This window comes from Macrobrachium nipponense, chromosome 1, assembly GCF_015104395.2.
Source record: "Macrobrachium nipponense isolate FS-2020 chromosome 1, ASM1510439v2, whole genome shotgun sequence".
In the NCBI taxonomy this organism is placed as follows: Eukaryota; Metazoa; Arthropoda; class Malacostraca; order Decapoda; family Palaemonidae; genus Macrobrachium; species Macrobrachium nipponense.
In genome coordinates this window covers 34,243,728-34,256,073 of record NC_087200.1, presented here as the reverse complement: position 1 = coordinate 34,256,073, position 12,346 = coordinate 34,243,728, and the positions used below count along the sequence as shown (strand labels likewise).

Here is a 12,346-nt window from a genome sequence, read left to right as displayed (position 1 = left end):
AATGGGTTGAATACTTGCATATACAACTGTGGCAACCTCTGTCACTGCGTAAAAACCCGTAAGTTCAATGCCTTTTATATATGCCAAATATGGGTTATGCTATGCATAATGGATGGAATACTTGCATATACTATTGTGGCAACCTCTGGCGCGGCGTAAAAACCCATGCGTTCAATGCCTTTTATATATGCATAATATAGGTTATGCAATGCATAATTGGTTGAATACTTGCATATACTACTGTGGCAATGTCTGGCGCGGCGTAAAAACCCGTAAGTTCAATGCCTTTTATATATGCAAAATATGGGGTATGCTATGCATAATAGGTTGAATACTTGCATATACTACTGTGGCAACCTCTGGTGCGGCATAAAAACCCCTAAGTTAAATGCCTTTTATGTATATGCAAAATATGGGTTATGCTATGCATAATGGGTTGAATACTTGCATATACTACTGTGGCAACCTCTGGCGCGGCATAAAAACCCGTAAGTTCAATGACTTTTTATATGCAAAATATGGGTTATGCTATGCATAATGGGTTGAATACTTGCATATACTACTGTGACAACCTCTGACGCGGCGTAAAAACCTTTAAGTGCAATGTCTTTTATATATGCAAAATATAGGTTATGCAATGCATAATGGGTTGAATACTTGCATATACTACTGTGGCAACCTCTGGCGCAGTGTAAAAACCTGTAAGTTGAATGCCTTTTATATACGCAAAATATGGGTTATGCTATGCATAATGGGTTGAATACTTGCATATACTACTGTGGCAACCTCTGGCACGGCGTAAAAACCGTAAGTTCAATGCCTTTCATATATGCAAAATATGGGTTATGCAATGCATAATGGGTTGAATACTTGCATATACTACTGTGGCAACCTCTGGTTCAGCGAAAAAACCTGTAAGTTCAATGCCTTTTATATATGCAAAATATGGGTTATGCAATGCATATAATGGGTTGAATACTTGCATAGATTACTGCAGCAACCTCAGGTGTGGCGTAAAACCCGTAAGTTCACTCTGTGAATTCTGCCATTATTTCTAATAAAACAAATAATAATAATAATAAGAATAACTAAAATAAAAAAATTCCTTTTAATAATAATAATAATAATATTAGTAATAATAATAATAATGATAATAACAATAATAATTCAAAAGGATAATATTCAACCCAAGTAGTTGGAGAAGGGGAAAATATTTAAGGTAATTAAATATAAGTCGTGATGTTTGCCTGTCTGTCTGTCTGTTGACGTTTGGAAACAGGGGGGAGGTATTTTGGGGTTGTGTATGTTGGGGGGCTGTTGGAAGATCCCTGGCTTGGAAGAAAGACCAATTCTCAATCTGGACTAGAGGTCTACTACCTGCACCTCAGGCTGGAGGATGGAAGGCAGTTGGGGGGCGGCTGGAAGTTCCCTGGCCTGGAAGGAAGACCAATCCTCACTCTGGACTTGAGGTAACTACTAGACCTGCACTTCAGGCTGGAGGATGGTAGGCAGTTGGGGGGCGGCTGGAAGTTCCCTGGCCTGGAAGAAAGACCAATCCTCAATCTGGACTTGAGGTAACTACTAGACCTGCAACTCAGGCTGGAGGATGGAAGGCAGTTGCAGGGCTGCTGGAAGTTCCCTGGTCTGGAAGGAATACCAATTCTCAGTCTGGACTTCAGGTAACTACTAGACCTGCACCTCAGGCTGAAGTATGGAAGGCAGTGGGGGGCTGCTGGAAGTTCCCTGGCCTGGAAGGAAGACCAATTCTCAATCTGGATTTGAGGTAACTATTAGACCTGCACCTCAGGCTGGAGGATAGAAGGCAGTTGGGGGGCTGCTGGAAGTTCCCTGGCCTGGAAGGAAGACCAATTTTCAATCTGGACTTGAGGTAACTATTAGACCTGCACCTCAGGCTGGAGTATGGAAGGCAGTTGGGGTGCTGCTGGAAGTTCCCTGGCCTGGAAGGAAGACCAATTCTCAATCTGGACTTCAGGTAACTACTACCTGCACCTTAGACTGGCTTTGGCCGCTTTCGTGTCCAAGCTGGCAGCCTCCCCATGCCGCACCACCGAATGGATGCCAGTCCGTTTTCAGAATATTTCAAACCACCCACGAGAAGCCTTGAAGTCTGGAGTTAGCGTCGATGTCCCTTCCCCTCCGTCATCTTCGGCCTGGGCAATCAAATTGCCGAAAATAGCACTGGTCTTATGGCAGATTGCCGTTTTGGTTATTGGATCACCAGCGACTTCTTTGTCTCTATCTCATTGTGCATGTGGCTCCTCCTGTTGGACAAAAAAGTCACGCCCTTGGAAGGTGTAACTGCTTTGATGGCTTCCCTCTGCTTAAGTATGGTGCCTATCATCAATTGATTTCAGCCGTATTCCTTAGTGATCACACTCAACCGCATGCCAGCCTCAGACTCCTTGATAATCTCCATTTTTGTCTCAATAGAAAGCATCCTCTTCTTTCAGTGAACTACAGCAACTTTCTTGGGACCCATGACTATACGTACGTAATTAAGTTACTAAAGTTCTCACACAACACGATAAAGTACTAAGCAAAATCATTAGCACGAATTTACGTTAACAAACGAAATTGTATATATACGAATGAATTCCGTGTGCTTACGATAACGATGCTGCTACCAAGTGGCCGAAGAATGCCTTTACGTAGAGCATGATGGGGTAGATGTTGACCAATAGGAGAGCAGGGTCTTACGGCGGTGACTAGCATCAGGAACCAATGGGAGAGCGGGAGGATGGTGGCGAGTCTACTAAGTTGGCGGCACGCAAGTTTTAAAATTGTTTTCAGTGGTCTGGGTGAATCTCGGTACTTTACAGCAACAACCCTCCGTAACCTGAATTATTTTCGTATGCAGTGTCTTGATGTCATATATTGGAGGTGATATTCATGATATAAACTCAAATGTTACAACTTAACTTTATTGTACTAAGCTGGATTACAACAACAACAACACACGCCGACATCTGGCGGTGGCATTAGGAATCATGGAACTGTTGGTAGCGTTCTCAACAATATTATTCTCATAATTACTGAATAATTATTAATAATATAACATCTTTTCTTCTTTTAAAATTAAATTTATTTGGATGGATTATCAGTTAGAATACTACACTGAATTTACTTTGACAGGTCACTGGTTAGGACTATAATTAGCTCTAAAAGTTATTAACATTCAAAATATTGTACACTATAATGGATATGTGGTTGCACCAGTTCAAAAATAAAATATTCATTCTTGGTATAAAATTAAACATGCCATTCAAGAATATACACACCAAATCGATACGCTTCATTATTATAATCATAACATTTATATGACATTAAAGAAATTACATACAACATCAATACATTTCATAATCAGAATACTTAGAGGGTAATTTATTTCTGGTTGACCTTGTTTGTCTGTCACTTTCAACTTTATTTTCCACTTTGACAGGAGTTTCAATTTCATTACCAATAAAGTCAATAGTTACTGGTTCATTTACCTTGGACATATGCACATCACTTGGGGTTTCTTTCAACTGAACTCTATTCCTTCTAAATAGCTTGCCTTCACTTTCAATTAGATAAGACCTTTCATTTAATCGTTCCACAACTTTTCCTTTTTGCCCAAAACATAAGGTTTAAGACGTACATTATCTCCTTCATGCAAAATACTTAAATCTTTAGCATTTTTATCATAATAGAATTTACTCTTAGCATTTTTTATTTTCTTCTTTACCTTAGCCAACTCTAAATTTAAATTTTGATTTTCAAGTAACTTGGCTAACATTGGTAATTTGGTACGTGTTCTCCTACCTAGGCTATACTGTGATGGGCTGGCGTCTTTATCACTAGTAGTAGTATTCCTAGTCCAAAATGGCTAGATAGGGATCTTTATTACTTTCAATAGCTTTTCTAATTAAACGTTTAGATGTTTTCACTCCAGATTCGACCATATCATTAGATTGGGCATATGTAGGGCTACTTGTCCTATGCTCGAAATCATAATCAGTTGCAAACTGTTTGAAATTCTCATTTACAAATTAGGGTCCATTATCACTAATCAATACACAGGGCAATCCATACCTAGCAAAATGAGATTTAAGTTTTCTAATCACTGTACTGGCTAATGTGTTTTCTAGGTGGTCAATTTCCCAAAAATTGCTGAAGTAATCAACAGTTATAAGATAATTATGCTTTTCAATACTCATTAGATCAACTCCAACCTTTTCCCATGGCCGATCAGCAATTTCATGATTAAATAAAGTTTCCTTTTGTTGAGCACAAGGAAATTTATTACAAATTTCACATGATAAGATGAATTGCTTTATATCAGAGTTCATTCCTGCCAATAGATACATGAATTGCTTTATATCAGAGTTCATTCCTGGCCAATAGATACATTCTCTGGCTCTCCGTAGACAGCTCTCAATTCCTATATGTGCTGAATGAACGACCTGCATTATCTTTTTTCTGAGGTTTAACGGAATGACTATTCTATTACTCTTAAAAATTAACCCGTCTTGAACTGAGTACTCATCCTATAGGCTTTGACTACATTAGGTATCTCATCATTTCCTTCTGGCCAACCTTTTAAAATTAATGATTTTAAAATTTGCAAAGTCTCATCCTGGTCTGTTTCATATTTAATTTCATCAAGACGCTCTTTTCTTACTGGCAAATAATCAAGCATGTTAACTTGCTCAAATTCACTTTCTTTATAATTATCTAATGGCAAATAAGATCTCAAGAATGCATCAGCCACATACATTTCCTTACCTTTTTCATGTATGATTTCAACATCGTACTGTAGAATGTTAAGCAACATTCCTTGCAGTCGCTTGGGAGCATTACACAAGGGTTTCAAAACAATACTAGCAATAGGTTTGTGATCACTCTCAACAATTACTCTACGACCATAGACATACACATGAAATTTTCTAAGACTAAAAACAATAGCAAGTGTTTCCTTTTCAATTTGTGCGTACCTTTTTTTGTTTCTGATAAAGCATGGCTAGCAAAAGCAATTGGTTTACCACACTGTAACAATACTGAACCTAGCCCATATGTGAAGCGTCACACTGTATGACAAGGTCTAAGTTAGGGTCATAGTACTGCAGTATTGGAGCATTAGTGATTAGCCTTTTTGACTCAATGAAAGCTTTTTCTTGTTTTTCTGTCCAATTCCATTCGGTATTTTGACGAGTTAATTTTCTTATTGGTTCTAACACCTCAGATAAATTAGGAAGAAATATACTTAAGTAATTAACCATACCTGTAAACTCTTTAACACCAGTTACATCAGTAGGTGGTTTCATATTCAGGAAAGCTTCCACCTTGTTAGGGTCCGGCATGAGACCTTTACTTGTGATCTTATGACCTAAGAAAGCGATTTCAGATTTTCTTAATACGGCCTTAGACTTATTAAGTTTTATACCCTTAGCCTGGCACCTTTCCAAAAATTTGATTATCTTACTATCATGGTCTTTAACAGCTTCCTCATACGTTTCACCTACACCATAAATTAAAACATCATCAGCAATACACACAACACCATCAAGTTTCTCAAGATTCAAGAGTAATTGTTTTTGGAAAATCTCACCACTAACATTTAAACCGAATGGTAGTCTGAGCCACCTGTAGCGACCAAAAGGGGTTTGAAAAGTGGTTAAAAAACTAGATTTTTCATCAAGAACACAATGCCAATACCCACTGGCCAAATCAAAAGATGAAAAAACCTTTGCCTTTGACAGTTGGGGTAGAATATCATCAATTACAGGGATAGGATGATGTTCCCTTTCCAGAGACTTGTTTAAAGCTTGTGGATCAATACAAATTCTTATATCCTTATTTATCTTTTCAGCTACAACCATCCGACTCACCCAGTCAGTAGGTTGGTCAACTTTAGCTATTATTTAATGTTTTTCCATTTCATTTATTTTCTTACATACTCTGTTTTTAAGGTTAATTGGAACTCTGCATTTGGGAATCACTACTGGTTTTGCATTTGTGTCAATGGTTAGTCTAATAACATTTTGGAATGTACCCACATCAGTATTAAATACATTGTCATATTTATCAAGTACATCTTTAGTTGCAAAAATATTTTCATAATTAACTGTAATAAGTCCCATTTGCTCTGATGTTCTTTTACTTAATAATGGAGTGTATTTACAATCAACAACCAAAAATTCAAGGTTATATTTCTTCCTATTCTTGCACTTTCTAATTACTAACCTGCACTTTCCCTTAGGCCTAACTGTGTCTAAAGTCCACACTTCTAGGGTAGTGTCACGAGGCTTTAAACTGACATTAGGAATTAAATATTGAGGAATTATATTTACGCTAGCTCCACAATCTACTTGAAATTTGATTACTTTACCATTAACTTCAAAATCAGCTTCAATTAGCTTATCCTTTTTACTAGACACTTTAAGCAAATATTCACATTCAGATTCATCTGAACTACTCACATCAAAGTCATTGTCATTACCTGATACATCATTTATTTTTCTACTTTTACATTTAACAGCATAATGATTATATTTACCACATTTTATACATTTCTTACCATGAGCTGGACACTTTTCCTTAACCCATTCATGTTTTTCCCCACAAAATTTGCAAGGGCGCAACTTATTCGTAGGAATACTGGGTCTACTGGACTTGGGCCTACCTTCATTATTTTCATGCTTAGGCCTACCATCATGGTCTGCGTCGTGTCTGCTACCAGTAGTCTTCTCCCTTCTAGGCTTTTCTCTCACTTTGGCAACACTGTCATTGGTCTGGCGAGGAGTAGACTTGATGACGTCCATCCGTGGCCACCGAGAGAAGTACTCTCGGTGGCCACGGTCCATCTGCCTTTTGCTTGCTTGAAAGGCCACACACAAATCCAAGGTCTTCTCAAGGGTAAGGTCTTCAACTTCAAATAACTTCTGACGAAGATTGTCCTCAGTGCACCCAAACACCACTTGGTCCCTCAGCTGCTTGTCTCGTTGGTTACCATAGTTGCAGTCCTTCACAAGAATCTTCAATCTGGTAACATAGGCTTCCAATGTTTCGTTTGTTTCCTGCATACATCTTCGAAACTTGTACCTTGCTACAAGTTCATTCTTCATTCTTGAGCGGAGAAAAATAGACGTCAAATTTCGCCAAAACATCCTTCAACACATTGGCTGGATTATGGTTACCGGTTGCTGGGACTGGAAATTCGAAAGAGTTGTAAATCTGTAATAGTTCTTCACCTCCAATGTTTAAAAGCAGGGCCACCTTAGTCTCTTCAGGTTTATTGTCCTTCTCAGAAGCAAGTAAATAAATCTCGAACCGTTGCTTAAAAGACTTCCATTCAAGTTCGTTGTCGGCCCCTAGGCTAGCAGTGAATTTTGCTGGAGCTACAAGACCTTCCGTCGAGGAAGCCATGTTTGCCGGTCGGGAACACTCAGTATTTTAGGCTTAATACACAAAATCTAAAAGGCCTATACTGCATAATACTTGCTTAGTGAGTTCTAGATGTCGTTTTTAATCCCACCACTGCCACCATGTCTTTATGTCATATATTGGAGGTGATATTCATGATATAAACTCACATGTTACAACTTAACTTTATTGTACTGAGCCGGATTACAACAACAACAACACACGTCGACACTTGGTGGTGGCATTAGGAATCATGGAACTGTTGGTAGCATTCTCAACAATACTATTATCATAATTACTGAATAATTATTAATAATATAACATGCAGAGGTAAAAAAAATCTTTGTATTTGCTTTCGTAACTTGAATTTTTCATAAGTTGCGACTTTCATATGTCAAGGTTCCTGTGGTGAAACTTAACTGAATTTTAGGGCCACATTCGCTACGATTTCATTCAACCTTAAGCCCTCCTGCACTAGCTTTGAATGAGACCAAGTTACAGTGCTGAGGAGTTTACTAACTTATTAAAGTCAAGAAACCTTGTATTTTATTCAACAAAAGTGCAGTTGAGAAACAATCAACTGTATTTCCTGCACAAATTCTTTTTTTGGGTGATGCCACACGGGTTCACAAAGACGCATGTAAAGTTTTAAGACATATAATTAATATTTAAAGAACAGAACAATTATTCAAATTACGTTAAGAAGCAAGAAAACTAACACATTACTGCAAAAATTATTAACAAAACGTTACGTTACTTCGAGAGAAATAAAACATAAATGGCAAACAGGATCTCAGAATATCCTTATGAAGAAGTTACTGCAATGGCGACGACGATTCACGAGGTGATGTGGCTGGATTCTATAAGAATATCTTCTTTTACTTGCCTTCGTGGAGTCAGATGCTAGAATAAGAGAGCTTCACCTTTCCACCCTAGAAGAAAACTCGGGAGGAGTATATTGCATAACACAGTGTCACATCTACAAAATTACAGGGTTACGTAACAAACATCAATTTAAAAATAAACATCAAGTGCTTTAATCGTAACCCAACATACAAAAAAAAGGGGGTTTCGTCCAGAAGGCAAGCATAAATTACTGGCATGTGCCCTTACAATTAGAAAATAATATATATATAGTCTCCACAGGAAGAAGTTTGACAACACTGTAATTATACGTCATCTAATTTTATAGAGATGGACAAAATATGCAAAAAAAGGGGTTTATTACTTTGAATATCAATGTACTAATTTATACCAACTCATTGCTATAGTTAATATAATTAAACTACTTCTGTGGAGCAAAATAATCATATATCAACGTATTTTCATAGAAACAGAAATTTTATTCAAGGGGAATAAATGGCAATTTTTGACAGTTCCTCTGTGTGTATATATATATATATATACATATATATATATATATATATATATATATATATATACTATATATAATATATATATATACATATATCTATATATATATATATATATATATATATCTATATATATATCCTCCGAGTTGGCATAAAAACTACATTTTGTGATTTTTCAATTATGTACAATTTGATTTCTCTTTAGTTATGCATTTTCTTTTTTGCACTGAATATGTGGCCAGTTTGTAATAACTTGTCAACTTCATGCAACTAAATGTCGTCCTACTTTGCAATGAGCACGTAATCACGTTCCACTCATATGATTTGTTTTTTCTCTCATGTAACACCATTTTGTCGTCCGTATGCCTTACACTTCTCTTCTGTATAATTACTTGATAAACCTTCAATTTCATGAAAAGTGTAATACATTTATTTTAGAGAAGGGATGTAGGATGTTTCCATATGATGCATATGTAAGTTACTTGTATTCCCGCCAAAATGTGTTTAAGGCGGGAGAAATTGAGTATGGGGCAGTCTCGCTTGGGTAAGCGTAGCCTCAACACTGTCACGTGCACTGCTGCTCATCATGTATTGAACTGTGTGAAAATACAGCTATTGCATATTGCTCGTGTTTGAGTATACCCAACCTGCTTACACACACACGCACACACACACACACACACACACACACACACATATATATATATATATATATATATATATATATATATATATATATATATATATATATGTGTGTGTGTGTAAGCAGGTTGGGTATACTCAAACACGAGCAATCCTACATCCCTTCTCTAAAATAAATGTATTACACTTTTCATGAAATTGAAGGTTTATCAAGTAATTATACAGAAGAGAAGTGTAAGGCATACGGACGACAAAATGGTGTTACATGAGAGAAAAAACAAATCATATGAGTGGAACGTGATTACGTGCTCATTGCAAAGTAGGACGACATTTAGTTGCATGAAGTTGACAAGTTATTACAAAATGGCCACATATTCAGTGCAAAAAAGAAAATGCATAACTAAAGAGAAATCAAATTGTACATAATTGAAAAATCACAAAATGTAGTTTTTATGCCAACTCGGAGGATTTATTTTCCTCGTCCCTCTTCTAGGTTGGCGGTCAGCACACGAGTCAGCGGGGGAAAGTGAACGAGTAGGTGGGGAAACCTGCACTCTTATTTCCCGAAGATGTTTTCTGTTTCTCGTTGATATTCTTCCACTACCATCTAATTTTATGACATATTGGCGGTCTCCTTTCATTTCAATGACTTTTGCAATACGATCCCAGGCCTTAGAGACAACATTTTGCACTGCTACTGTGGTACCCGTTTGCAAGGGGCGGAGTCTCTTTGCACTAGAATCATGACGGAACTTGACATTTCTCAAGTGTCTACCCATCTTCTCCTCTCTGTCTATCATAATGTCTGCCCACTGCTCTGTTATCTTATGGTAGCTTTTAATCATGGGGACTGAGTCTCTGAGTTGTCGTCCCATGGCTAATTGTGCCGGCGATTTATCGATGTCTCTTAGGGGCGTATTTCTATATTGCAAAATGGCTCTTGCAAAACTATCTGTGTCGAGGCTTCCGTCGCTTCTTGTGTTATCTTGAATGGTTCTTTTTGCTGTACGTACTGCTGCCTCTGCCCTCACGTTGGATTGGGGGTAATGGGCTGAGGATATTCTCTTCCTAACCCCCCATTTCTGTAGGAAGCTAGCCATTTCAGTGCTTACCAAATTGGTGCCACCGTCGAGAGATTTCTTCCGGGGCACCCCACTGCATGAAGTATCGTCGGAAGAGTGGGATCAACTTAGCAGAAGTAGCACCACTTGGGAAGAAGGCAATTTCCAGCCAACCAGTAAGCCTATCTGCATATGCCAGATATTGTTTTCCACATATTTGAAACATATCCGTGACCGTCTGTTGAAAAGGATATTCAGGGGGTGGGGTAGGCAATAGCAGTTCCTTTTGTTGGGATGGAGCGATGACGTCACATGTTCTGCACTGCATCCTCTTGAGATTCAGTTGACCCTCCATCCCAGGCCAATACACAGCCTGTCGTGCCCTACGAATCATTGAATCAGGGCTTTGGTGGCCTGAGTGTAGGTTAGAGACAACTTGGTCTCGTAGTGACACAGGTATTACTAGACGTATGTGCCCTTCATCATATGAATACACCACCAGTTCGTCCACGATGCCAAGTCGGTCCCGTACGTTAAAATACGGCTTTATGCTGGAGTCGACTAGATTTCTTGATACCAGCCAAGAACCTGCGGCTACCATACTCTTTAGCAGCTGATATTCCACATCGCTTTCAGCAGCTTTTTTTAACAGAATTCCAGTCGAGGGTTATGACGTCATCACTCAGCGACGTGATCAACGCTGCAACGCACGAACTCTCAACCTCCTCCCCCATCTCACTGTCACTCGCATTTATTGGGCTTCTGATTACTGGGTATCTTGAAAGAGTATCGGCTGCTGAGTTTTTCTTCCCAGGAATGTATTTCACTGTGAAACTGTATTGCAATGTTTTTTCCTTTAATCGAAGCAAACGAGGATTTGCAATGTCTTTCAATTCTCTATCACCAAACACTTTGACCAGCGGACGGTGGTCAGTAACAAGGATAATATTGGGACATCCCAGTAGGAATAATCTAGCTTTCTGAAAGCACCATACCACGGCAGCAGCCTCTCCTTCAACGACTGCATAATTGACTTCTGCCGAGGTTAAATGTCTCCTTCCACAGAGGGCAAGCTTCCATCCACCTTTGCAACAAAATGGGACTTTATCCTCTTCGCAACTGCAATGTTGTTGTAACACCAGAAATCCCATCCCATCACGCGACCAGTCAGTGATTACTGCAGTTTGCCTAGATTTATCGTAATAGGCCAATCCATCCCCAATCAAATTGCATAAAATTTCTTTAGTCTTTTCGAATGCATTCTGTAACACTTCATCCCAGTATACCTTTCGACTGGTAGACTTTTTTAGGAGGTCTCGAAAGGGTTCCATTAGTTGAGAGGTAGCAACAAATGGTGCCAATTGGTCTACGAGGCCAAACCAAGACCTTATGTCAGTGATGGTTGGTTGATTTGGCAATGGGAAGCTCTTGATTGCAGACAACTTTTCCTCACCTGGCTTGAAATTGTCCCAACCTAATTCATAGCCTACAAAGTCTACCTCGTGTTGGCAAAATTGAAATTTATCAGGATTGAGGGTAACTCCGTTCTCTTCACATCCTTGTAAAAAACTTATCGTGTGATAAAACGCTCCTTCCACAGTAACATCATATAGGAGAACATCATCGACACATTTAGATTTTCTCGGAATGTCCGCTATTACATCATCAAAGCGCTTTGAGTATGCATCCGAGGCAGAGACATGTCCCATTGGGGTCCTACAATACTGGTACCTACCCCATGGGATATGAAGGTAGTCAGGTGCCGACTTTCCTCATCTAATTCCACTTGATGGAAACCAGAATAGGCATCTATTACAGTTTTGTATGAGCACACAGGTACACTGGATG

The 12,346-nt window shown here is 38.5% G+C and overlaps 1 protein-coding gene across 1 annotated transcript; it reads right to left on the bottom strand.

Annotated features, from left to right (window-relative positions):
* Positions 1-3,365: 3,365 nt before the first annotated feature.
* On the bottom strand, positions 3,366-5,879 carry LOC135218731 (uncharacterized). Its single transcript, XM_064255181.1, has 4 exons — positions 5,089-5,879; positions 4,597-4,916; positions 4,130-4,351; positions 3,366-3,625 (listed from the first exon to the last, which is right to left on the bottom strand). Exons 1-4 carry the CDS (start codon positions 5,877-5,879, stop codon positions 3,366-3,368), a joined length of 1,593 nt encoding a protein of 530 aa, XP_064111251.1.
* Positions 5,880-12,346: the final 6,467 nt, after the last annotated feature.

Excerpts from the sequence above, each read along its gene's own strand:
- LOC135218731 (XM_064255181.1), bottom strand. The coding sequence starts at position 5,879 with ATGGTTGTAGCTGAAAAGATAAATAAGGATATAAGAATTTGTATTGAT. Across the intron at positions 4,917-5,088 it reads AACTTAGACCTTGTCATACA|AGTAATTGTTGAGAGTGATC; the intron begins GTGTGACGCTTC and ends CTATGGTCGTAG. Across the intron at positions 4,352-4,596 it reads AAAATCATTAATTTTAAAAG|GAATGAACTCTGATATAAAG; the intron begins GTTGGCCAGAAG and ends ATCTATTGGCAG.